Genomic DNA, 27,508 nt, shown 5'->3' with positions numbered 1-27,508 from the left:
TTTTAGAAAGGATATACAGACATTGGAGAAGGTTTAGAGGAGATTCACAAGATTGATTCCAGGAATGAAAGGGTTACCATTTGAGGAATGTCTGACAGCTCTTGAGCTGTATTCCCTGGAGTTCAGGAGAATGAAAGGGGATTTCATAGAAACAATCCGAATCTTAAAAGGCCTGAACAGATTAGATATGGCAAAGTTATTTCTCATGGTAGGGGACAAGTGTAAAATTGGATAGGTATATAGACAGGAGAGGAATGGGGGGTTATGAGCTGAGTGCAGGTAGGTGGGACTAGGTGAGAGCAAGTGTTTGGCACGGACTTGAAGGGCCAAGATGGCCTGTTTCTGTGCTGTAATTGTTATATGGTTATAAGAGGGCACAACTTCTGCATTGAAGGAGGTTTATTTAGAACAGAGATGCAGAGAAATTGCTTTAGTCAGAGGGTGGTAAATCTGCGGAATTTGTTGCATTAAGCAACTGTGGAGGCCAAGTCATTGGGTGTATTTAAGGCAGAGATAGATAGGTTCTTGATTAGCCAGGGCACCAAAGGGTATGGGGTGAAAGCAGGGGAGTGAGGATGACTGGAAGAATTGGGTCAGCCCATGATTGAATGGCAGAGCAAACTACCTCTGCCCACTATATCTTATGGTTGTATGATTCAATGTACACTTAGGAATCAGATGGCAGAGGGGAAGAAGCTGTTCCTGAATCGCTGAGTGTGTGCCTTCAGGCTTCTGTACCTCCTACCTGATGGTAACAGTGAGTAAAGGGCATGCCCTGGGTGCTGGATGTCCTCAATAATGGACACTGCCTTTCTGAGTCACCGCTCCCTAAAGATGTCCTGGGTACTTTGTAGGCTAGTACCCAAGATGGAGCTGACTGGATTTACAACCTTCTGCAGCTTCTTTCGGTCCTATGCAGTAGCCCCTCCAGACCAGACATTGATGCAGCCTGTCAGAATGCTCCCCACGGTACAACTATAGTAAACTAATGTAAACTCCTGTTTATGTTTACTGTTTTATAGATTTCCCGCAGAAGAAAGAACCTCAGGGTTGCGTGTGGTGACGTGTACATACTCTGATAATAAATTTTACTTTGAAACATAGAAAACCTACAGCACAATACAGGCCCTTCGGTCCACAAAGTTGTGCCAAACATGTCCCTACCTTAGAAAATACTAGGTTTACCCATAGCCCTCTATTTTCCTTTGCTCCATTGCTGGCAGCCCATTCCACTCACTCACCACTCTGAGTTAAAAAAAAACTTACCCCTGACATCTCCTCAATACCTTCTCCCCAGCAACTTAAACCTGTGTCCTCTAGTGGCAACCATTTCAGCCCTAGGAAAAAGCCCCTGACTATGCACACGATCAATGCCTCTCATCATCTTACCTACCTCTATCAAGTCACCTCTCAACCTTCGTTGCTCCAAGGAGAAAAGGCCAAGTTCACTCAACTTATTCTCATAAGACATGCTCCTCAATCAAGGCAACATCTATGTAAATCTCCTCTGCACCCTTTCTAGGGCTTCCACATCCTTCCTGTAGTGAGGCAACCAAAACTGAGCACAGTACTCCACGTGGGGTCTGACCAGGGTCCTATAGAGCTGCAACATTACTTCTAAATTCTTCTAAATTCAATTCCACAATTGATGAAGGCAATACACCGTATGTCTTCTTAACGTGGAACCTGCGCAGCTGCTTTGAGTGTCCTATGGACTCGGACCTCAAGATCCCTCTGGTCCTCCACACTGCCAAGAGACTTACCATTATTACTATATTCTGCCATCACAATCAAAGGGCTGGCACCGTGGCTCATAGTTGTACAACATGGAAACAGGCTATTCAGGCAACTATGCCTACACTGCCTTAGGGACCATCTCTATTTTATCTTCAACAGGACCCCCCACCCAGCACATCTTTCCCTCCCTACCCCTCTCAGCTTTTCGCAGGGATCATTCCCTCCGCGACTACCTGGTCCACACGTCCCTCCCCGCAGAACTCCCATCCGGCACTTATCCCTGTAAGTGCAAATGCTATACCTGTCCCCACACCTCCCCCCTTACCACCATTCCGGGCCCCACACAGTCCTTCCAGGTGAGGCAACACTTCACCTGAGAGTCTGCTGGAGTTGTCTATTTCATCCGGTGCTCCTGGTGCGGCCTACTCTACATCGGCGAGACCCAACGCAGATTGGGGTACTGCTTCGTCGAGCACCTCCGCTCCGTCCATCACAATAGACAGGACCTCCCGGTTGCCACCCACTTCAACTCTGCCTCTCATTCCCATCTAGATATGTCCATACATGGCCTCCTCTACTGTGCCATGATGAGGCCAAACTCAGGTTGGAGGAGCAACACCTCATCTACCGTCTGGGTAGCCTCCAGCCTGGTGGTATGAACATTGAATTCTCCAATTTCCGGTAATTCCCTCCCCCTCCCCCAGGTCCCTCTCTGCCTCACTTCCCTTTCAACTTTCTGCTCCTTTATCTCTACTGTTCTTTCATGCTTATCCCCTCCCCCCCTTTATCCTTCCTCTGATTGGTTCTCCACCTGGCACCTCTAGCCCTTCCCCCTCCCCTATCTCTGTTACTGGGCTTCGGCCCTCTCTTCTCCCCCTCCCCCATTCCTGATGAAGGGTCTCGGCCCGAAACGTTGGCTACTCTTTTCTCACGGATGCTGCCTGACCTGCTGAGTTCTTCCAGCATTGTGTACGTATTCTTCTCTCATTCCATTAGACTGTGTTAAATTGCAGAGTTAAATTGTCCTGCAGTTAGGTTAAAGTTCGGTGAGTTGCTGTGTGATGAGTCTCATTGGGCAGAAGGGCCTGTTCTGCGCTGTATCTCAGATGAGGATCTAAGTTGGCCAGGCAACCATGGATATTGCATCTCAGCTGTCTATGTGGTATACAAGTTAGAGGAGTATGATATGCAGAGCAAGTTGTTACCCATGTAGCAGGTTACCCCGCTCCATGCAACTGAGCAGAGACCGATACAGCTTGGCATCAGCAGCATCGTAGGAGTTGCCAATCAACTTTGAGCTCAGTGTAGGACTGCCTCAGATCTGCCAAAGGGCTTTGGCCTGAAATGTCGACTGTACTTTTTTCCATAGATGCTGCCTAGCCTGCTGATTTCTTCTAGCATTTTGTGTGTGTTGCTGAGATTTTTCCTTGGGTTTACTTCTGAAGCCTTAACCATGCAAGGCGACTGAGGTGTGAGATCAGAGTTTTCCGACTTGTAGATGAGCTGCCAACCACAGCCGACAAACCCATCTGCCCAAAGTGATTAGTTTTAAGGCAGCAGTAATTCACCTTTGCCCCTCCTCCTGTCGGTGGAAATGGTTCTGTCAGGTTTAGTAGCTAAGCCGCATGTGAAGGGCAGGAACTGGACTTGGTGGTCAACAGCTATTTGAGATGCACACCTTTGTAAGCACTTAATAGGTAGAGGGAGCTTATCTCCACTTCCACCCCAGCTACAACGACCTTAAGGAACCATCTCTAAATAAATTAATCAACCTCTGAACTATAATTTGACAAACTCACTTTTGATTAGCTGAGCCATTTTACAGGTCATTTCCCTAACAGTAACACAATTTATTTGTGTAGTTCCTCTAAAGCAGGGGAGGTATCAAACAAATTGAACAGTTAAAGAGGGATAATGGCAGACAACCAATAGCTGGTTTAAGATCAGTTTCAAGGAGTGTGTTACCGTGCATTTTAAACAGATGATGGAGTTGTACGATTGACATGCTGGAAATGTAAACTTTTGAGACATACAGGGTAGCTAGAGTATGTTTTCCCCATGGTAGGGATATTAGAAAACTTAAGGGTATACATTTAAGATGAGTGTTAGGAGTTTAAAGAAGCTTGGAGGGATAAGTTTTTTTTTAAAGCAGAGAGTGGTTGATATGTTACAGTGCTGATTGGAAGATGAGATTGAATTCCTATGTTTCAGAGACATTAAGAAAGATGCTTACATTGGACAAGGCAAAGCTGTATCTGGTGATAATGAGGGAAATGGGATTAATGTGCATAGAGAAAAAGGATGGCATTGATGCAGTGGGCCGAAGGGCCTATTTCTGCACTGTACATCTCTATCACTCCACTTAAATACTGTATGGTGACAAAGAGGTGTAAAGTGGAAATTCTAGATCTTAGAACTAAGGAAGTTAAAATCAATATGATTAATTTTTAGATTTAGAGGGATTTTATAGTTTAATACCATGAGAGCTAATTGCAGAGCTAGGAAGTACTGTGAGCATGGAAGGATGTGAAAGAATATAAGTACACCTTAAAATCAAAATGCTGTGTGACTGGAGCACCATGTACTGTGGGTTAGGCAGTGAGGAACAAATAAGTCAACCAGGACCATGAGCTGCAAGGTTAGGGTTAGAGGGTTAGGGTTAGGGTTAAGTGACAGGAAAAGGGATGAAGGTCTGAAATCAGATGGAATAATTTTAAAGGAGGAACAAATCCATGGGTAATAGTTGTATTGCCAGACATGTTGAGGCAAGGGACTGATTTCTTGTGTCTGTTATTTTTGAGTTGTGCAGGCAATGTCTCCATCAATTGAAACTATATTTTGCGGAGCAATACTATCGCAATGAAGCAAAATCAGATTTAATATCACAAACTTACATATGAAATAAGTTGTTGTGCAGTAGCAGTATAGTGCATAGGTGTAAAATTGCCATCAACTACAAGGAGTGCAAAAGGAATAGTGAAAGTTCATTGGTTCATGACTATTCAGAAAACCAATGGTGGAGATTAAGAAGCTGTTTCTGAATCATTGATTGTTGGTCATTAAACTCCTGTATCTCCTTTTGATGGTAGTAATGAGAAGGTATGTCCTAGGTGGTGAAGGTCCTTAGTAATGGATGCTGCCTTCTTTAAGGTGACCTTGATGATGAGGAGGGTTATGCCCTAGTGAACCTGGCTAAATCTATATCTCACTACATTCTCTTGTTATCCTGTACATTGTAGGCTGTATACGCTATGCAACCAGTCAGAATGCTCTCCATCATACATCTGTAGAAATTTGTTTCCTGCAGACCACCATGCAGAGGAGAATGTAAATAATAGACATAAGGAATCAGTTACGCTTGTCTAAGAGGTAAGATTTGAGGCTAAGTAGGTCATGTGTTTCCTTGAATTTGGTAGGTCAAGAGCTTATCTGTTCAATTAAACACATTTGGAGGAATTGATGGAGAGAATTAATTGCTGCTCATTGAGCTGGGTACAAGGAGAGTGGCGTTAAACCAGCAGTGGCCTTTGAGGAGTGAAATTGTTGTTCCTTTCTGTGCCTTGTGGCTCATCGGGCAGCAATCTTGCCATTTCTTCAGCGTTTTTGTCTGTTTTTACAAAGCTGAGTTGCAAGCTCGACACAACCCAGCACAGATGGAAAGCATGCAAGGAGCTGGCCGGATGCAAACCCAGGACCACTCAGCTGAAAGTCTGATATGGATGCCACTACACCACCGTACGGCGAAGAGTGAAGTTATTCAGGCAAAAATGCAGTGGGCTCTTTGGTCACTGAGTCTACATAAACCATTAAACATACATTTACGCAAATCCTGTATCAATCCCATTATTTTATTCTTCCCACACTCAAATTCCTTTCAGATTCTGCCACTCACCTATACACTCAAGCCAATTCACAGTGGCCATTTAACCTACCAACTGGTATATCTTTGGGAAAGCAATTCATATTTGTAATCAATCCCCCAATCAGTAGATGCTGAGCTAATATTAAACCTTAAATTTATGTCTGACAGATTCTAACAATGAATCATGTGCAGCAGTATTGGTAAACAGTCTAACATGAGCAGATTGTCAATCCATTATCTTAGTGACCAGTAGAACCATCTTGCCTATGAATTTGTTCCTACAATGAGCAGTTGAGGTGATTTATACAGATAAGTTCAAAGGGAGGTTGAATATCTACGGTGGAAGTAAAAGAGCAATTAATGGATTGAGATGAAGAGGACTGGGAGGACTGGTTAGGCTGAATGGCCTATTTCTGTGCTATACAGGCCGAAACTCACTAGTCTAGCAATTTGCGATTTAGCAACTCCTGCTTTGAATCCTCAGTACCAATCTGTACTAATTAACTAATTCCAACAATGACCTAAATGTAAGATCTGTACTAATCTGTAGCTAATTAAGCTACTAATGAAACTTTTGCAATGGGCTGTTCTCTGAACTCTTGTGATCTACATGGTGTCTGTATCTTAAAAAACAGAAGCATTCATATGGTCAGGAATTTCTGGCTCCAAACTGGCTCCAGTTTGGATTAGGAGTTTCAGCCTGTAATATCATGGTTGACAAAAAATTGTTGAGATGGTGGTCTTTGTAAGAATGTTAAAAGAATTTACTTATGCCACACAGGCAGAAAATGAGAAGCTTTCACACCAAAGGCGCTTTGTCAAGGTGCTGCATGGCAATCCGGCTTCTGTGGTCTCACTGCAAAGTAACGGAGCAGGTGCTAAGGAACAGCTCAGGGAGGTCGCAAGCAAAGTGCTTATCCGGCAGGATGGTCACAGCCTTCCTTGCAAGGACAAATGGGGCAGCTTCAAGGTCCAGAAGACTGACTTGGAGAAGATGGTTCCCACACTGGCTGCTGTCAAGGGTAAGTGTTCATGCTGTTGCTTGCCCAAAGAGTAACCTGCTGCTTCTGACCCCTTCCCCATTCCCTGGATAGACTAGATTACACCTTCCCCATTTCCTGGATAGTGAAATCATTCCTGCTCCACCCTAGGATAGTGTGGATCATCCCTTCCTCTATTCTGGGATTGTGTGTCTCACCCCTTTCCAATTCCCAGAATAGTATCAATCATTCTTCCCAATCCTGGCATAGTGTGATCAATCCTCTCTATCTGGTGATATTGTGGATCACGACTGTCCAATTGAATATTGAGATCATTCCTCCTCCATCATGGGACAGAATGGATCACCCTTTCAGATATCCCAGCAGAGTGTAGATCTCCCATTCTTACATCTTGGGATAAGAACACAAAAAATAGAAGCTGGAGAAGTTCCATCTAGCCTGCCAAGCATGCTTCACCTTTCAATAAGATCAATTCTGACCTGCCTAAATTCCCCTACTATGCAAAAATCTATCCAGCTGGGTCTTAAATATATTTAATGAGGTAGCCTCTACTGCTTCTCTGGCCAGAGAATTCCATAGATTCACTACACTTTGGGAAAATCAGCTTCTTCTTATCTGCATCCAAAATCTATTCTCAAATATTGAGGCCATGTCCACTAGTTCTAATCTCACAACACTAGAAACAACTTTCCTGTCTCTATCTTATCTATCCCTTTCATAATGCCTCTACAAGTCCCACTCCCTCATTCTGCTGAATTCCAATAAGTATAGTCCAGGGCAACAATAGGGATAATGTGGATCAACCCCTTCCCCATTCCCAGAATAGTATGGATCACCTGTTCCTACATCTTGCAATCATGTAGATTAGCCATTCCCCATTCCCAGGATAGTGTGGATCTCTCCTTCCCACATTCCAGGATAGTGTGGAACTCTCATTCTCATATCCACAGATAGTGTGGATCACCCCTTTCCTATTCTCAAGATAGTGTAGATCACTCTTTCTCATATCCCAGAATAGTGTGGATCACTCCTTCCCCTTTCCCAGGATGGACTACTATCCTGCCACAAAATTATTCCATTCCCTTCTACATCCCTGGCCTGTGCACTAATCTCTCATTAGACCACTCTTCCCCCACCCTGGGATAAGTCACCATATCACTCGCTCACCCCACCACGGGAATTTTTACTGATCATCAGACCACAGCTGTTATCATTGCAGGGATGGAGGAAGTGACATTGTTACTCGATCACTTTCTCAGTTACAGTGCCTACAAAAAGTAGGCCCCCCATCTTGGAAGTTTTCATGTTTTATTGTTTTAAAACAATGAATCACAGTGGACTAATTTTGCTTCTTTTGACACTAACCAACAGAAAAGGACTTTCATGTCAAAATGAAAACAAATCTCTACAAAGTGATCAAAATGATTTACAAATATAAAACACAAATTGATTGCTTTCAAAATAATTGATTGACCTCTTTCAGATCAGTAGTAGATGCACCTTTGGCAGCAATTACAGCCTTGGGTCTATGTGGAGACACTAGACGCTAGAATACTACAGCACAGTACAGGCCATTTAGCCCTTAATATTGTGCCGACCAATATTCATTATAAAAATGTACTACCCCATGATCCTCTATTTTTCTTTCATCCATGTGCCTGTTCAAGAGGCTCTTAAATACACCTTAAATATTTTAAGAGGCTCTTAAATACTTTCACTCTGTCTCTTCTTCTAGCTGCCTATCACCTCTCTCATGATTATGCCTTCTACTACTACTACCCATAGTGCTTTCCCCTTAGATTCCTTCTTCACCTCTCCTGCCTATCCCCTCCCTGCCTCCCCTCCCCCACCCCTTGATCTTTCCTGTTTGGTTTTTCACCTGGCACATTCCACCCTCCCCCCCCCCCACCTTCTTTATAGGGCCCCTGCCCCCTCCTCCTTTAGTTCTGATAAAGGGTCTCAGCCCGAAACGTTGACTGCTCCTTTCAACGGATGCTGCCCAACCTGCTGAGTTCATCCAGCTTGTTTGCAAGTGTTGATTTGACTGCAGCATCTGTAGTGTACTTTGTGTTTTCTTAAATACCCCTAACGTTTTAGCCTCTGCCACCATCCTTGGCAAGTCATTACAGGCACCCACAATCTTGTGTTTAAAAAAAAAAACAACTTACCCCTGAGATCTCCCCTAAACTTCCCTGCCTCAACCTTGTACATATGTCATATGTGTATGCTATTCATGCCCCGGGAAACCCTATCTATGCCACTCATAATCTTGTAGACCTCTATCAAGTCCCCTCTCATCCTTCTACACTCCAAAGAGAAAAGTCCCAGCTCTGCTAACTTTGCCTCATAAGACTAGTTTTCCAATCCAGGCAACATCCTGGTAAATCTCCTCTGCACCTCTTCAAATCTTCCCCGTCCTTCCTATAAGGAGGTGACCAGAACTGAACACAATACTCTTAAGTGCAGTATCATCAGAGATTTGTAGAGTTGCAACATGACCTCTCTACTCTTGAACTCAAGCCCCCTATTAATGAAGCCTAGCATCCCATAGGCCTTCTTAAGTATCCTATCAACCTCTGCAGCAACCTTGAGGGATGTATGTATTTGAACCCCAAGGTCCCTTTGTTCATCCACACTCTTAAGTAACCGACCATTAACCCTGTACTCAGCCTTCTGGTTTGTCCTTCCAAAATGTATCACCTCACACTTATCGGGATTGAACTCCATCTGTCACTTTTCTGCCCAACTCTGCATCCTGTCTATATCCTCTTGTAACCTTCGACAACCTACAGCTCCATCCAAAACTCCTCCAAACTTACTCACCCATCCTTCCGCCTCTTTATCCAGGTCATTTATAAAAAAATCACAAAGAGCAGGGTCCCAGGACAGATCCTTGCAGCACTCCACTAGTCACCAACCTCCAGGGAGAATACTTTCCTTCCACTACTACCCTCTGCTTTCTTCCTGTAAGCAAAATTTTTATCCAAACAGCCAAGGTTTCACTGATCCCATGCCTCATGACTTTCTGGATGAGTCTCTCATTTGACCTTGTCAAATGCCTTGCTAAAAACCACATCTACCGTCCTACCCTCATCAATTTCTTTTCTAACGTCTTCGAAAAAACTTAATTAGGCTTGTGAGGCATGACCTTCCCTTCACAAAGCCATGTTGACTAACCTTAGTAGACTACTTCTCCAAATGCTTGTAGATCCTATCCTGAAGAATCCTTTCCAATAGTTTGTAGACCACCAGCGCAAGACTCACCAGTCTATAGTTGTCAGGATTCTCCCCATTACCTCTTTTAAAGAAGGGAACTACATTTGTTATTCTCCAATCCTCTGGCACCTCCCCTGCAGCCAAAGATCATAGCTACTGCTCCAGCAATCTCCTCCCACTTCCCACAGCAACCTGGGGTATATCACATCTGGCCCTGGGGACTTAACAATCTTGATGTTTTTAAGATGATCCAACACTTCTTCCTTAATCTCCACATTGTCCAGCACACAGGAGTGTTTTATTTTGACCTCATTCTGATCAGGATCCTTTTCACTTGTGAATACTGAAGCAAAGTATTCATTTAGGACCTCCCCAACCTCCTCTGCCTCCAGGCACATGTTGCCTTCTTTATCCTTTAGCTGCCCCTCTTTCATTCTTGTCATCCTTCTGTTCTTCACATATGGATAGAATGCTTTGGGGTTCTCCTTAATCCTACATGCCAAGGCCTTCTCATGCCCCCTTCGAGCTCTCCTATGTCCTTTCTCAAGCTCCTTTCTGGCTGCCCTACATTTCTCATGAGCCCTTCCTGCTTTCTGCTTCTTATATCTAAGATGTGCTTCCTTCTTCCTCTTGACAAGTTGCCTCGCATGTTTCGTCAGCTATGGTTCCCTTTTCCTATCATTTTTTCTTTGTCTCAGTGGGACAAACTATCCTGAACCCAGCACAAGTGGTCCCTGAACTTCTCCCACATTACTTCTGTTGTGCTTTCACCCTTGAACATCTGTTTCCAATTTACTCTCACTAGTTCCTGCCTCATCCCTTCATAGTTAGCCCTCCCCCAGTTAAGCACATTCCCATTTTGTTTGTTTTTATCCTTAGCTATGCTGAAGCCAAGGGAGTTGTGGTCACTCTCACTAAAATGCATCCCCAACAAGAGCTCTGCCACCTGATCAGGTTCATTACCTAGAACTAGATCCAGTATGACTTCTCATTGGCCAGTCCACACACTGTCAGGAATCCTTCTTGAACACACCTGACAAATTCAGCCCCATCTATCCCCCTTGCACTCAGGAGGTGCCAGTCAATATGAGGGAAGTTGAAATCACTCATAACTACAACCCTGTATTTCTTGCACCATTCTAAAATCTGCCTGTTTATCTGCTCCTCAGTGTCCCAAGGGCTATTTGGGGTCCTATAAACTACTCCCAGCACAGTGATTGATCCCTTCCTATTTCTAACTTCCACCCACACCGACTCAGTGGACACTCCCTCTGCAGCATCCTCCCTTTCTATAGCCGTGATACTATCCCCGACCAGTAATGCTACTCACCTATTTCGACCTCAGTAATGCCTCCTATCCTATTCCTTTTAAAACACCTAAACCCCGATACCTGCATCAGCCAATCCTGCCCTTCCTCCAGTCAAGTTTCATTAACGGCCACAACATCGTAGTTCCACATACTGATCCATGCTCTACATTCATCCCCTTTATTTCTAATACTCCTAGTGCTGAAATAGACACATTTCAACCTCTCTAACTGGCAATATTTATGTTTTGTTCCCTGCCTGTCCTGCCTCACCAAATCAGAACACATAACATCATGCCCTTGTCTTTCTACCCTAATCTCTGCACTCACATTCTGATTCCCACCACCCCCCCCGCCAAACTAGTTTAAACCCTCCTCAACAGCTCTAGCAAACTTGCCCACCAGGATATTGGTTCCTTTCCAGTTCAGGTGCAGCTCATCCTTTTTATACAGGTCAGACCTCCCCCAGAAGAGATCCTAATGATCCAGAGATTTGCCCCCTGCACCAACACTTAAGCCACACATTCATCTGCCATAACTTCTTGTTCCTACCCTCTCTGTCTCGTGGCACAGGCAGCAATTCAGAGATTACCACCTTTGAGGTCCTGCTTTTTAACTTCTTTCCTAATTCCCTATATTTCTTCTTCAGGACCTAATCCCTACTCAGATCTATGTCATTGATCCCCACATGGACCATGACATCTGGCTGCTCACCCTTTCTCCTAAGAATACTGAGAATTCAATCCAAGATATTGCCAACCTTGGTACCAGGGAGGGAACAGACAATCCAGGATTCTCATTCTCTCTCACAGAACCTCTTATCTGTACCCCTAACTATCAAATCTCCTATCACTACTGCTCTCCTCTTCTCCCTCCTTCCTTTCTGAGCTGAGGGTCCAGTTTCAGTGCCAGAGACATGACCATTACAACTTGTCCCTGGTAGGTCATCCCCACCAACAGTATCCAAAGCAGTATACTTATTGTTGGGATAACAACAACAGGTGTGCTCAGCTCTTTCTGTCTATTATTCCCTCTCCTGACAGTCACCCAATTACCTGCCTCCTGACTTTGAGGGGTGACTATTTTCCAGAAACTCCAATGTATTACTGCCTCTGCCTCCCAAATGATCCAAAGTTCATCCAGATCCAGCTCCAGTTTCCTAACTCAGTTTGACAGGAGCTGCAGCTATATTCACCTTTTGCAGCTGTAGTCATCAGTGACAATTGTGCTGTCCCTGACTTCCCACATCCTACCATCAGAGCACTGGACTGCCCGATCTACTGCCTCCATTACCAACTCCTAAGTTAATTAAATTAATTAAAGAAACTTAACTGGCCTTACCTCACTGGGAGCAAGCTCATCCTCCACCTCTTCTCACCAAAGCCCCTCAAGTCAAAGCTCCATTCCTTCACCAGCCACTCTGCTTGAGCTATCCTCCTTTTTATATGTTTGAGCTTTTCAATTTTCAATTGTCCAATCAACTGCTTTGTGCTGAGTGAGCTATTCAAACCTTGATTGACTTGATTCCACAATCCAACTGTCAAAGCCTCCAAGCTCCACCCACTCATTGGCCGCTCTCTGATAGAGAAGTCTCTATCAGCCTTGTACATCTGGACACTGCAAGTTTTCCTCATTCTTTTTTACAAAGCTGCTCATGCTCTGACAGATTGTACAGGGATTGTGAGTGAACAGCCCTTAACAACTCCAGCCACAATTTCTCAACTGGATTGAGGTCTGGACTCTGATTTAGCCACTCTAGCACATTAACATTGTTGTCTTTAAGCCATTCCTGTGTATCTTTGGCTTTATGCTTGGGGTCATTGTCTTACTGGAAAAACAAATCTTCTCCCAAGTTGTGGTTCTCTTGCAGATTGCATCAGGTTTTCCTCTAAGACTCCCCTGTATTTTGCTGCATGCATTTTACCCTCTACCTTCACAAAGCTTCCAGGTCCTGCTGTAGTGAAGCATTCCCATGGCATGATGTAGTCACCACCATGCCTCATAGTAGGGGTGGTGTGTTTTTGATTGTGTGTGTTTGGTTTCCACCAAATAAAGCATTTAGTCTGATGGCCAAAACACTCAATTTTGGTTTCATCAGACCATAGAACCTTCTTCCAGCTGACTTCAAAGTCTTCCATGTGCCTTCTGGCAACCTGTAGCTGAGATTTCATGTGAGTTTTTTTCAACAGTGGCTTTGTCTTTCCCACTCTCCCATAAAGCTGTGCGTGGTGAAGCACCCATGCAACAGTTGTTGTATGCGCAGCCTCTTCCATCTCAGCCACTGAAGCTGGTAACTTCATAGGTCTCTTTATGGCCTCTCTCACTAGTCCCTTCTTGCATGGTCACTGAGTTATTGAGGGTGGACTGCTCTAGGCAGATTTACAGCTGTGCCATATTCTTTCCATTTCTTGTTGATTGACTTAACTGTACTCCAAGGGATATTCAGTGACTTGGAAGTTTTCTTTTATCCATTTTTGCTGAGTTATTTGTATGTTATTTTCTCTTCATGGTGTAGTTTTTGCCAGGATACTGACTTACCAACAGTTGGACCTTCCAGATACTGGTGTATTTTTACTGCAATTAGTTGTAACATCTTGTCTGCACACGGTCATCTCCATTTAGCTAATTAGGTGACTTCTAAAACCAATTGGCTGCACCAGTGTGACACATTAAAGGGGTGAATATTTATGCGATTGATTATTTTGTGTCTTATATTTGTAATTAGTTTAGATCACTTTGTAAAGTTCTGTTTTCTCTTGACATGAAAGTCTTTTTCTGTTGATCAATGTCAAAAGAAAATTAAATCCACTGTGATTCAATACTGTAAGACAATAAAACATGAAAATGTCCAAGGGGGTGAATACTTTTTATAGGTATTGTACCTTAAAGAAAGCACACTGCCCCTATACCCAGTCAGTCATCACCCCGCTCTCTCCCACAACCATCCACCTTCTTTCACTCCCCAGAGCAGAGAAAACACACCTCATCTCTTGACACCTCCAACCCTAGCTGTCACCCCACACTTCACATTCTTCCTTCAGGAACAAACTGTCCAACCAGTAGATCACTGTACCAGTTTATTATTACCTATTCTTTTTATTTGCACAGTTTGTCAGTTTTAGTTTATGTGTAGTTTTTCATTGATTCTATTGTAATTGATTGTTCTACTGTGAATGCCTGCAAGCAAATGCATTTCATTGTATGTGGTGACATACACACTTTTGATAATAAAGTTACTTTGAACTTTGGGTTCAGGAGTTGATTTGCTACCACCTCTACAGTCTCCCCACCAGCTACTTTCTCATGGTGCTCCCATGTCACTCCCACCTAAACATCCCTTCAGATGTGGGCCCAGTCGGGTATTGTCACCTTCTAACCAGCATGGCACTAGTGTATTCTGCTGTTTAGACTGAAATCAGAGCTAGGTTGATCTTGTGTAGTGGGACAGTGCTGCTGCAGTGTTACTCTGTGTGTTATAATGCAATATGATGAGACGGTAGACAGAGTTTTACTTGGCATCTGAACATCGTTAGCACGTCTCTTTACAGCGCCAGCAATCACCGATTAGTGTTCAATTCCCATCAGTGCCCCTAAGGAATTTGTATATTCTCCAGTGACAGCATTGGTTTCCTTTGGGTGCTCTGGCTTCCTCTCATGTTACAAAGATTTAAGGTTAGGCTTATTAAGTTTTGAGCATGTTATTTTGGCACCGGAAATGCTGTGACACTTGCCGGCTACCCAGTACAATGCTCACAAATTTGATTTAATTCAAATCATGCATTTCGCTGCTTTACTTTGATGTTTCAATGAACATGTGACAGATAAAGCTAATTTCTTTTTATCTGTCAATACACACAAAATGCTGGTGGAACACAGCAGGCCAGGCAGCGTCTGTAGGAAGAAGTACAGTTGACGATTTGGGCCGAGACCTTTCGTCAGGACTAACTGAAGGAAAAGATGGTAAGAGATTTGGAAGTGGGGGGGAGGGGGAAATCCAAAATTATAGGAGAAGATAGGAGGGGGAAGAGCTGGAAAGTTAATTGGCAAAAGGGATACAGAGCTGGAGAAGGGAAAGGATCATGGGACGTGAGGCCTAGGGAGAAAGAAAGGGGGAGGGGAGCACCAAAGGGAGATGGAGAACAGGCAAGAAATGATTCTGGGAGGGGCAGAGAGAAAAAAAAGAAGAAAAAAGAAAAAGGAAAAAAAGGAGAGAAGAAGGGGGGAGATAGACAGATCAATAAATAAGTGATGGGGTAAGAAGGGGAGGAAGGGCATTAGCAGAAGTTAGAGAAATCAATGTTCATGCCGTCATGTTGGAGGCTACCCAGAAGGAATATAAAGTGTTCCTCCAACCTGAGTGTGGCTTCATCCTGACAGTAGAGGAGGTCATGGATAGACATATCAGAATGGGAATGGGATGTGGAATTAAAATGTGTGGCCATTGGGACATTATAAGGCAATTTTTTTTCTGCATCTGATCATTGATGACTCAATCCTGAAACAGTGTACTTTCAACTATGCTCTGCCTTTAACCTGTCCTGCGTCTGTATGCAGGCCAGTGCCATAACAGTGCAGACAGTTTTACTTTACATCTAATCCTCCCTGTCTCTGAGCCACGTGGAACGAGTTTCACTCTCCATTTAATCCCTGATGTCTTTAGTCCAGGAGTCCAACAGGTAGTGTACAGGGAGTAATTCTGATCCTCTGAATCTAAACTGTACTAACCCAACCCTGGGAGTGTATAAAGGGGCAGATTAATTTGTAACTGATCCATGCTCTCTCTGCCCTAGGACTGTGTGGCAGGACAGTACAGAGGGATATGCTGCATCTCATCTGTCTTGTCCCTGCCCTGACAGTTTTTGTAGTTTAATTATTATCTAACCCACGCTGTCCTTGCCTGATAATGTATGATTGAACAAGATAGAGGGAGCTTAATCTGGATCTGACTTGTACAGTTGATAACCTGGGAGTATGTGACAAAACAGCACTGAGCCAAGCATATTGGACTCTCCTGTAGGAAGCAGAATATGTTTAATAGTTTTCCTGGGGATCTGCATAGTTCTGTATTTAAGAGAGTGCAGAAAGTACACAGCCAAATGGGATCACGTTGGCCATGGTGTAATGCTCTGGCACAGATGCTGTAGACTCTCTTACTTTAGAATGACTTGGAGGAGTCAGGGTGGATAGAGTCATAGAGAAACAGGGCACAAAAAAGGGTCTTCAGCTCAACCAATCGGTGCCAACCACATTGTCCAGTTAGTTCCAATTCCCTGCATTCGGCACATCTCTCTCTGATTCCCAACCTTCCATGTACCCATCCAAATATGCCTCAAATGATACTATGGTACCTACATTAGCCAATTCCTCTGGCAGTTCATTCTATATACTCACAATCCTCTGTAAGGAAAATGTTGCCCCTTGAGCACTTTTTAAATCTTTCACCTCTCATCATCAACTGATGCTTCTTAATTTTGGACTCCATACGTGAGGGGAAAAGACTTAAACATTGGGATGCTGCCTTCGGTAGTGGGGGGGGGGGGGGGGGCGGGAGAAATAAGACAGCTCTTAGATGAGCAAGAATTGAACTTTCCTGCGCCATCAGGAAGGCAAAATGCGATTATTCACAGAGATAATGTAGCTATTTCTGTGACACCAGAAACATGAGGCACATATGACAGGGCATTCAGACCATAATGGACTACAAATCCACGCTGGACATCAGTGACAGTGACAGCTCTCTTCCTGACAGGTTAAATGCCTTTTATGCTTGTTTTGATGCACAGAACTGTATACCAGTGAGGAAGGCCTCATCCACTTTCCCCCTAAGGAGCAAGCACTTTGTCTGGTCGCAGTTGATGTGAGGAAGACTCCAGCCAGGGTCAACCCAAGTAAAGCTGTGGGGCCTGATAACATACCTGGTCAGGTGCTGAGGGATGGTGCAGCCCAGGTTGGTTATGGATCACATCAAATCCAATGTTCCTGCTACATTGGACACTTGTCAGTTTGGGGTCTACTGAATCTACTGCCATCCACTCCATCCTGTCCCACCTGAAAAATTGCGCCTTATATGTCAGCATGCTGCATCTCGACTTCAGCTTACAGTTTATCCATCAGAAGCTTGTCCTCGCTGGGTCTCAGCATCTCTCTGTAACTGGATCCTGGACTTCTTGACAAAAACACTACAGTCGGTCCATGTTGACAGCAACATCTCTGGCTCCAACACAGTGAGCTCTGGCGTCACCCCCACCCCCAGGCCTGTGTGCTCAGCGCACGACTGTCCACGGTGCTGATGCGTGACTACTCTGCTAGATTCAGTTCAAACTGAAACCTCAAGTTTGCTGATGATGCATCACATGTTTGTCTCATCAACTACAATAACGAGATGCAAGATGGAATACAGAGAGAAGGTAGAGCAGCTGATAGCATGGTGCAAGCACGACTTGAGTCTCAACATGGATAAGACCGAACAGATGACTGGGGACTTTAGGAAGGTGCAGGCTGACCACTTCTCCCTGCAATTAAATGACACCTCCATGAAGAAAGTTAGGAGCACCGAAGTTCTAGGAGTTCACATAATGAACTATCTGACCTGGTCCCTCAACACCACACCTATGGTCCAGGAAGCAAAGCAACGTCTCCACTTCCCGAGGAGATTGAAGCTAGCGAGTTGAACCTCCCCCCCTTCCCCCTACATTCTAACCAATTTTTACAAAAGCACTGTTGGGAGTGTGTTACCAGCTGCATCACTGTCTGGTATGAGATTGCGAGGTATCCGACTGCAAGTCTCAATAAAGGATTGCGTGGACTGCTGAGAGGGTTATCAGGGTCTCTCTTCCACCCACCCATCAGAGAGCGTTGCATATACAGGACCCTTAGCATTGTCAGAAATCCCTCCCATCCATCCAACAATTTCCTTGAACCCCCACCATCAGGCAGGAGGTAACGTAATATTAGGACAAGAACTGTTAGGATGGGGAACAGCTTTTTGCTCAAAATTACATAACTCTCTGCTGCCACCCACATCTGATCATGTATGAAGCACCAGTAGTGTTATACTGTTTCCTTTTTAACTGGTATCGTAAAGACACCTTATATTGCAGTTATATTATTTTATGTGCTATATGTGTGAGTTATATCCTCTGTGTTGTGCAACATTATTTCATTTGAGGGTGTACGTGTATATGGTTGAATGAGGATAAACTGAACATGAGCTTGAACTCGACTGTTAACATCCTCCTTATCTACGCTTCACAATTTGAAACAATTCTGTAAAGTTGCCCTACTTTCCAAAGAATAAAGACCTAACCTGGTCAACTTGTTTCTTTAATTCACTCTCTCTAGCCCTGATAACATCCTGGTAAATATTTTCTGCTCTACTTCCAGTATAACTGCATCTTTCCTGAAACAGAGTGACCAAAACTATACCCAGTACTCCAAATGCAGCCTCACCAACAACTTATGCAACTGCAACATAATATCCCAACTCCTATACTCAGCATACTGATCCTTTATTCCATTGTATACTGATGGAGGTCAGCATACTAAACAACTTTTTTCTCAGCTCTACCTGTGATCCTGCTTTCAACAAACTAAGCACATATACGCCTTGATCCTTCCATTCCATTACAACCCCTAGTGCCCCACCATTCATCATCGTTGGTAATGTTGCAGAAGGAGAAGAATATTGCAAAATAACGTTTACAAAGTGGTCTTTTCTTTTTCAGTATTTTTATTAATTTTCACATAGAAGAATACAGAGTACATGAGGTTATATATTATGAGTAAAGAAAAGATAGAATAGTACTGAATACTTTTGTTTTAAATCACACTTGCAATCGCAGTACCCTATATTCATAATCAAACATGCACATTAATTAAATTGCAACTTGAATTGTAATAATTTTATTATTAAAAAAATCTAAAGATCTTGGTAAAGAAAGAAAGACAAAAAAATCCTTATCACATAGTGATTTATGTTATTAACCAACATCTGTACTTTAACACCAAATCAAAGGTTTTGAAAGTAGTTCAAAAATGGTCCCCATAATGTTTGAAAGTCTTGGTTAGAATCAGAAATTGAACAACAGATCTTCTCTAAATTTAGGCATGACATAACATAACATAACCATTGAGCGTGAGTAGGCGGAGCAACATCCTTCCATTTAAGCAATACCGCCCTCCTAGCTATAAGAGAAATAAAAGCCAATATATGCAAATCAGATGTCTCCAAAGTTATGCCTTTTTCTCCAACAATACTAAACAAGGCATATAAAAGGTTAGGCTTAAAATTTACTTTAAAAAGTACAGAAAAAGTTTGGAATACTTCCTTCCAGTATTTTTGAAGATTGGGGCATGTCCAAAACATATGGATTACTGAAGCTTCTCCATTGTTCCATCTATCACAATAGGGAGATATATCCGGATAAAAATAAAATAGCTTGTCTTTGGACATGTGGGCCCTGTGGACCACTCTAAGTTGTAGGAGGGAGTGGCGAGCACATTGTGATGAGGTGTTAACCAAGTTAAAAATTTCATTCCAAGTCTCCTCAGAAATTGAAATCTGTAAATCTTGTTCCCAGGCATTTTTAATTTTGTCTGAAGGAGCCTCTCTTATTCCCAACAACATACCATAAATACTGGATATTGAGCCATTATGAAAAGGTTTCAAATGAGAAATTACATCTAATCAGTTCTTATCAGGACTCATAGGAAATGTATGTAATTGAGATTGCAGAAAGTCTCTAATTTGTAGGAATCGAAAGAAGTGGGTCTTTGGTAATATATATTTAGCTGACAGTTGCTCAAACGAAAGGAGACTTCCTCCAACAAACAGATTCTGAAAGCATTTAATACCCAATCTGTCCCATTGCTTAAAAACTACATCGGTCATAGGAGATCTAAAAAAAACAATTAGATAAAATAGGATTAGAAAAAAAAATCTCAATAAACCAGAAGTATTTCCTAAATTGTAACCAGACCCTCAAACTATGTTTAACTACCAAATTGTCAGTTAGTTTATTTAAAGATAAAGGAAGTGAGGATCCAAAAAGAGAAATAATAGAAATTTTTTTAACAGAGTTAGCTGCTAAAGAGATCCACATTGCTCAGTCCTCACGGTTGATGTAATATGACCAAAACATAAGATGTTGTATATTGACTGCCCAATAATAAAACCTAAAATTTCAAGTTTTGGAAGTGAACTTCATTTAATCGAGAATGTTTGTTTTTCTGTATATACGAAGATAGAATTGAATCAAGAGAGTCAAAAAAGGACTTAGGAATAAAAATGGGTAAGGCCTGAAAAAGGTATATAAATTTAGGCAGGATATTCATTTTAATAGAGTTAATTCGACCAATCAATGATAGAGAGAGGGGTGACCAGTTTGATAGTGCCCTTTTCACATAATTCAATAGGGTAAGAAAATTAAGTAGGTGTTTATAATTCTTAGTGATTGTTACACCAAAATAGGTAAATTGATTTCTTACAATTTTAAAAGGATGGTTAATATTAATTGATACCAGATTATTCAAGGGGAAAAGTCCACTCTTATGTAAATTCAATTTATATCCTGAAAACTGGCTGAAACAGGAGAGTAAAGAAAGCGTACAAGGAAACAAGGTCTGAACATTAGAAATAAAAAGCAACAGATCAGCAGCATAGAGTGAAACTTTGTCAGTGGTCCCTCTCCTCAGAATACCAGTGGTATCACTAGATTCTCAAAAAGCAATAGCTAAGGGTTGTAAAGCCAGATTAAAGAGCAAAGGACATCCTTGTCTGGTTCCACGTTGGAGTTTAAGAAGTTTAGAATTCTGAAAGTTAGTAAGAACCTGAGCAGAGGGAGATAAATAAAGTAATTTAATCCATTGAATGAAATCGGCCCAAAGTCAAAATTTTCTAAGGTTTTAAATAAATAACCTGATCAAAAGCCTTCTCAGCGTCTAGAGATAACACGCATTCTGATATCTCCTTAGAAGGAGAATACATAACATTTAATAAACGACGAATATTAAAATGGGAATAGCAATTTTTAATAAGTCCAGTCTGATCATCAGATATGACAGATGGTAAAATATTTTCAAGCCTACAAGCCAAAACTTTGGATGGAATTTTAGTATCGAAACTAGCAAAGTGAGATTCAGTGTGGGAATGTGTAAGGTCTTCCACTTGGATTAACTGATGTGATGCTAGGAATAGTGTCTGAGCAGGGAGGGTTAGAGGGGGCAGCACTAAAATGTGGCTAGGTCCAGACAGAAACTCTGTATCCCACTGGGAATATTTACAGAGGGATCGAAAGTATTCTAGAGAGCCCTCCCCTGATTCCAACAGCAGGACTTGCAGTGCCATTCTGGGCTAGACACTGGACCAGAAGAATTAAATTATGAGCAAAAGTGCATAATTCCTGGAAGATTAAGTGTTCATCACCTGTGGTACTCAGGGTAATTAAATGTTATGGTAAAGGAAAGAGTGAAGAAGTCTGTAAATCTAGGCAAAGTCACTCATGCAAAGTGGCTGTAACGCCTTCAAAGTTCAAAGTAAATTTATTATCAAAGTACGTATATGTCGCCATGCGTGTAGTTCATTTTCCTGCAGGCATCACAGTGCAACAAAGAAATGCAGTGGAATCATTGAAAAACTACACACAAAGACTGACAAAGAATGTGCAAAGGAAGACAATCTTTGCAAACACAATCAATCAATCAATAAATAAATAAAAGCTGTGAAGTTGGGGGGGAGAGGAGGAAGAAGTACAAAATGGTGAAATCTGAAGGGAGGGAGGCTGAGGTAAAGAGCTGGGAAGCCAATTGGTGAAAAAGGTAGTCAGCATGTCACACAGCTTCTCAGAAGAATAAAATGGAGTCAATATTTCCAGTTGAAGATTGATGAACAGTCTTTGAGGTGAAGCATTGACTCTGTTTCTCTTCCCGCAGATGTTGACTAGAGTTTGTAGCAATCTTTGGAATTTAGGTCACTGCTGCTGCTCCTTTTAGAGAAAGCAGCTATAAATCTGCCCTACACTGTGTTGCCAGCACCACACCAACTGCTGGAGAAGGTCAGCAGGTCAGGTGGTTTCTATAGAGGAAAATGGACAGTTGATCATTTTGGTCAACACACTTCAACCTAACTGGCTGCCAATCTAATGAAGGGTCTCGACCCAAAATATTGACTCCCCTTTCCCCCATAGGAGCCGCATGACCCACTGAGTCCCTCCAGTGCTTTGTGCATAGCAGCAGGTTGCGATGTCTGCAGTCTCCAGTGTTTCTGTACTGAATTACCCTAACATCGTGCCCATGTTTGCTTGCAGATGGCACTGTGGTGGTGGTTGTCAGTAAGGCCAATGTGCTGCAGGCCATCTATTACCAGGACAGCAGCATGAAACAGACCTACGAGAAGTTCCCTGAGGTGCTGCTGATAGACACGACTTACAGCTGGGAGGGCCTGCAGCTCCCCACGTATCTGCTGCTGGCGATTGATGGCAACGGGGAGAGCGAGCTAGTGTGCTTGTGGTTCCTGCAGAATGAGGAGCGTGAGACGGTCCGCCAGTTGCTACGTATTTTCAAGCAGAAGAACCCTGCCAGCGAGAGGACTGGTGTGGTGGTGACCAGCGGCGAGGTGTGCAGTGGAGAGTTGGTGTCTGATGTCCTGCCCGACTCCAAGCCGCTAACCTGCCTGGTCCACACCCTGCGTGCCTTCCAGGGCGATGTAACTGCTGAGAAGCTGGAAGTGACCAGCGGGGAACAGTAAGCTCTGCCACTGTGTTTCTGCCCTGGAACGGGGTACCCAAAGGGTCACAAATATTCCTTCTGATGGGTTTCTATCAGGGCATGTACAATACATGAGGTTGTGATTCATATTTCTCCATGTGGTCTCCACAATTCAGTCAACACTGCACCATCTGCTCCCTCAACTTCTTTTCTCACTCTCTCCCCATCCCTTTCTTTGTGTTGTTTTCTTTCCTCCTCCCTGCCCCTCCTGCCTTTCCTTCTTTCCCACCTTCCTTTTCCCATTCTTTCCTTTCCCCCGTCTTCCTCCCATCCTTTCCTTTCTCCTTCCCTTTCTTGCTTCCTCCCCTTCTCTTTTTTGCCTTTCTTCCCTCCCCTCCTGGCCTTCCATTTTTTCTCTTCCCCAGCCTCACTTTCTCTCTTTTGTTTCCCTCCGTTCACCTCCTGTTCTCTTCACCTGTACTGCCCTGTCTTAGTCCTCTCCTTGCATTCACTTTGTTGCTTTTCCCTGTCATCCACAAATTTTCTGCCACCTCCTTCCCTTGATCCCACCTTTTTCCCAAACCCCTGCATTCAGAAGAGTAAATGTCTTTCTCTTAATACTTGTTGATATCAACATTAAATTCTCTTTTTTAATTTCCTACCTTAACCTTTTGGTCAGTTATAAATAGACCCTTTAGTTTATTGCTCACTTGCTGATTGCTAATAGTATATCTAACTCCTCCTCCTATATTTTGGCCTTTATGCCATATATCAATTGAATATTTTGACGTTTCCTTGTCTGAATCTTCAAATATGCTTACCTGACACCAGTACCTGCCATCTATTTATCTAGTTATGTAATTCACCACAATCTTCATGTTCTTTCTGGATGGTTATCCAGATTTCAGCATCTTCTTTCTCCTACATCAGAATTGGTGGATATGGAATAGTTAATGGTTTCTAAACCAATTCAGAGACCAGGGAAATAAAATAAATTAAGGTACATTAGGGAAAAATCTATAGTACCAGACATGTAATGATGAGAGAAAAAAAGAGCGATAATGTAAAAGTTTGGAGCTGTATGTGGTAGTAGTGGATTGGCAGTATCGGCCTTAGGCTCAGCACCAAGGATTGCTGAGGTTGGGGAATACTGTGGAAGGTACACTCAACCACTCTTTGCTACGCACTTTATAAGGGGCCACACTGAATCAATTACCCACTGATGGCATCCTTCCATACCAGCCATTGGGGTCTGACGAATGGGAACGGCGGTCGGTGAAGGCTGCGCAACCCTGCTCCTGCTGCTGAGTGGAATTGTTTAAGAGGCTGAGGACAAGAGCTCTGCCAGAGAAACACACACACCTTGGAGGAACTCAGTGGACCAGCATTTGTGGAGGAAAATGAAAAGTTGACATTTTGGCACTAGACTTTACATCCGGACTGAAAGATAGAAGGGAAATAATATAACAAACTAGTGGAAAAAAGGAATGGAACAAGAGCTGGTAGGGACATGGGTGGATAAAGTGCTTGGTGGGCAGCTGGAGAAAGACAGTGAGAAGGATGTCAGAAGCTGAGAGGTGGAGGGGAGGATGGACTGAAGATACTGGAATCTGATGGGAGCAGGAGATTGAGAAGGAAATGAGGTGAGGGCACCTGCTGACAGTCTACAAGGTATAAGAACACAATCTGGCCACTTTGTCCATTGAGTCTGCTCTGCCATTAAATTATGTCTTATTTCTCTTTTTCAACCTGTTCTCCCATTTTCTTCCAGGAACCCTTAACCCACCTCTACCACCTTTACAATCAATACTTACCAATCTGTGTCTTCAGTACACCCAATGACTTGGGCTCCACCACCCTACATGACAATAGATTCCACAGATTCACCATCCTGTAGCTGACGAAATTCGTCCTCACCTCAGTTTAAAGGGATGTCCATTTGTCGTAAAGTTGTGCCCTCAGTTGTTCTAACACTCGGTGTATTCCTACAGCTTCCAGCATTGCATGCTCTCTGCTGTCCATGAGTTGAGCCTGTGGTCACTGACTTGGTTTTTCTTCACCCCCTCTCCCCCCAGGAGCCAGTTGCTGCAGATCCTGCACAGTATGTGCTACGCGACGTCCGCCGAGGAGTATGACCTTCTGCACCATCAGCTGCAGGACATCACGACGCAGCGAACGGCTGACTACTTCAACCAGACTTGGCATGCATCTCGGCACCAGTGGGTGGAAGGCTTCAAGCATCAGAATGAGAGCTACCTGACCAGCACCATCAACCGGGTGCAGGCCCTGAGCCAGAGGCTGAGGGCCGCAATCAGCGACTTCTCCAATGCGCCATCCTTCACCCACGACCTCCTGAAGGCTGTCGACTTGCTGCGGGCAGAGGACAACCTCCGAGCAGTGCGTATGTTCCAGAAGGTTCCGCCAGCCAGCCTGGAGGCTGGATCTGCTACCTTTGCATACTGTGAGCTGCTCACTGACTTTGCCTTTACCCGGGTGCAGAGGGAACTGGAGGAAGCAGAAGGGGTCTCTTTCCTCAGTGTGGAGGCAGAATCAGCCAGTCCCATCTGCCGGCGGCGGGCCCTCATTACGGACTGCAACAACTGCCAGTGCACCTTCCGCACCGCCATGCACCTCCCCTGCCGACACATCCTGGCCTTCCGGCGGCTGAGGGGCGCCGAGCTCTTCGAGTCCTCTCTCTGCTCTGGCCGCTGGACACGGAAGCATTACCTGCGCCACCGCCCGGTGTCGTTGAACAGCGGGCCCTCGCCAGTCTCCTCCCCTGAGTCCCCAGCAGGGCCTGAGGTGCAGCAGGAGCGGTACCGCCAGGCCTTCAAGGTAGCTCGTAAACTCTCCTCGCTCGCCGCCCAGTGTCCGGCGGAAGAGTTTGGCAGGTGCTTGGCGGTCATGACAGCTGTCACCAACATCTGGGCCCGAGGGGGCCAGGTACAAGTCACCGAAATCAATGGTTGGTAGAGACGCAACCTCAGTGGCAAGCCAGATATAAATCCGAACTGGGAGTGAGGGATGGTAGGAATCTGAAACAGTGGGGGTAGTGATTTATAAAATTATAAGGGGCTTAGGTTGACTTTTCCCTAAGGATGAGGAGTCAAAAACTGTAGGGCACAGTGTAGGTGAGAGGGGAGAAATTTGAAGGAGAATGTGGAGATGATTTTCACACAGAGTGGTTGGTAATTACTTAAGACCACAAGAGATACAGTTGGAGCAGAATTAGTCCTATGAAGCCACTGAGTTTTCTCTGCCATTCAATCATGGCTGATTTTTTTTTTATCTCTTTCAGCCTTATTCATCTGCCTTCTCCCTATAACTTTTGATACCCTTAACAATCAAGAACCTATCAACTTGCACATTAATATATCCAACAAGTTGGCCTCCACTGCTGTCTGTATCAAGGAATTCCACAGATTCACCACCCTCTAAAGAAATACCTCGTCATCTCTGGAAAGGGATGTCCTTGCATTCTGAGACTTTGCTCTCTGGTCCTAGACTCCCCCACTACTGGAAACATCCTCTCCATGTCCATTTTATCTAAGCTTGTCATTCTCCGATAGAATTCAATGAGATCCCCACCAGTCATTCTTCCAAACTACAGTGAGTACAGGCCTAAAGTTATCATACCACTCTGCATATGTCATCCTTTCCATTCCTAGGATCATTCTTGTGAGTCTTCTCTGGACCGATGCCAGCACATCCTTAGAACCAGTTACCAGAGGAGGTGGTAGTGTAGTGACATATTCAGTTACAGTGTTTTAAAAGCACCTGGGTACGAATAGTGTAGAGGGATATGGACGTAATGCAGGCACATTAGATCAGGGTAAGTAAATATCAGACTGAGCATGGATGAGTAGAGCCAAAATAACTCTTAAGATGGTAAGAACAAGGGTGATGGGATTGAATCCCAGGCCCAATAGATAGGTCACTGTTTGAAGGAGAAAGGGTTGAACCCCAGATACTGCTGTACGGTGCTGTGCCATGCTCGTGCAGAGTAACATTGAACTGAAATGTTACAACACCGTGGTTACCAATGAAATTGAATTACAAAATTGGGTAGGGCTAGATCATTGGGTTTTAGAAATAAATTTGTACACCTGCAAAATAATAGGATATGGAACAACGTCCCTTCTCCATTTCTCAAACCTAATGCAGCATTTAGTCATGTTATGGTCTGTTTGTTGATTGTTATAGACATTGAGCCATATTATAGACCGTTAGCCATAAGTAACATGATGATTGTTATATTGTTGCTTCATGGAGCACCAGTAGTTCATCAGTAAATCTGAGATAAGCTGTTCTCTTGATTTAAGAATATAGCCAATAATAAGAATATATTTACAAATATATCTAGAGTGTTAATAAGAAATCTGAATTTTCACAGAGATAGGCAAAGCAAGAAAGTTTGAATTACGAAAATGAAAGTGGCTTGAATATATGGTGATGAAAAAGGCAAATGGTATGTTGGCATTCATAGCAAAAGGATTTGAGCACAGGCGCAGGGAGGTTCTACTGCAGTTGTACAAGGCCTTGGTGAGACCGCACCTAGAATATTGTGTACAGTTTTGGTCCCCTAATCTGAGGAAAGACATTCTTGCCATAGAGGGAATACAGAGAAGGTTCACCAGACGGATTCCTGGGATGGCAGAACTTTCATATGAAGAAAGACTGGA

General features: G+C 43.6%; 1 protein-coding gene across 5 annotated transcripts in view; it reads left to right on the top strand.

Moving 5' to 3' along the window:
- LOC132394462 (uncharacterized) overlaps window positions 1-27,508 on the top strand; it is a 42,370-nt gene that overhangs the window by 8,593 nt on the left and 6,269 nt on the right. For 2 of the 5 annotated variants that reach the window (XM_059970646.1, XM_059970645.1), the window contains exons 5-8: window positions 6,381-6,621; window positions 15,000-15,083; window positions 22,427-22,862; window positions 24,902-25,791. In XM_059970646.1, the coding sequence (XP_059826629.1) occupies window positions 6,381-6,621; window positions 15,000-15,083; window positions 22,427-22,862; window positions 24,902-25,791 (1,651 nt within the window). The remainder of the gene's footprint in view (window positions 1-6,380; window positions 6,622-14,999; window positions 15,084-22,426; window positions 22,863-24,901; window positions 25,792-27,508) is intronic. The other 3 variants (XM_059970650.1, XM_059970648.1, XM_059970649.1) reach the window with 3 other exon arrangements.

This window comes from Hypanus sabinus, chromosome 5 (assembly GCF_030144855.1).
Source record: "Hypanus sabinus isolate sHypSab1 chromosome 5, sHypSab1.hap1, whole genome shotgun sequence".
NCBI lineage: Eukaryota > Metazoa > Chordata > Chondrichthyes > Myliobatiformes > Dasyatidae > Hypanus > Hypanus sabinus.
The sequence above is the reverse complement of the archived record's forward strand: the minus strand, read 5'-3'. Positions and strand labels throughout refer to the sequence as shown.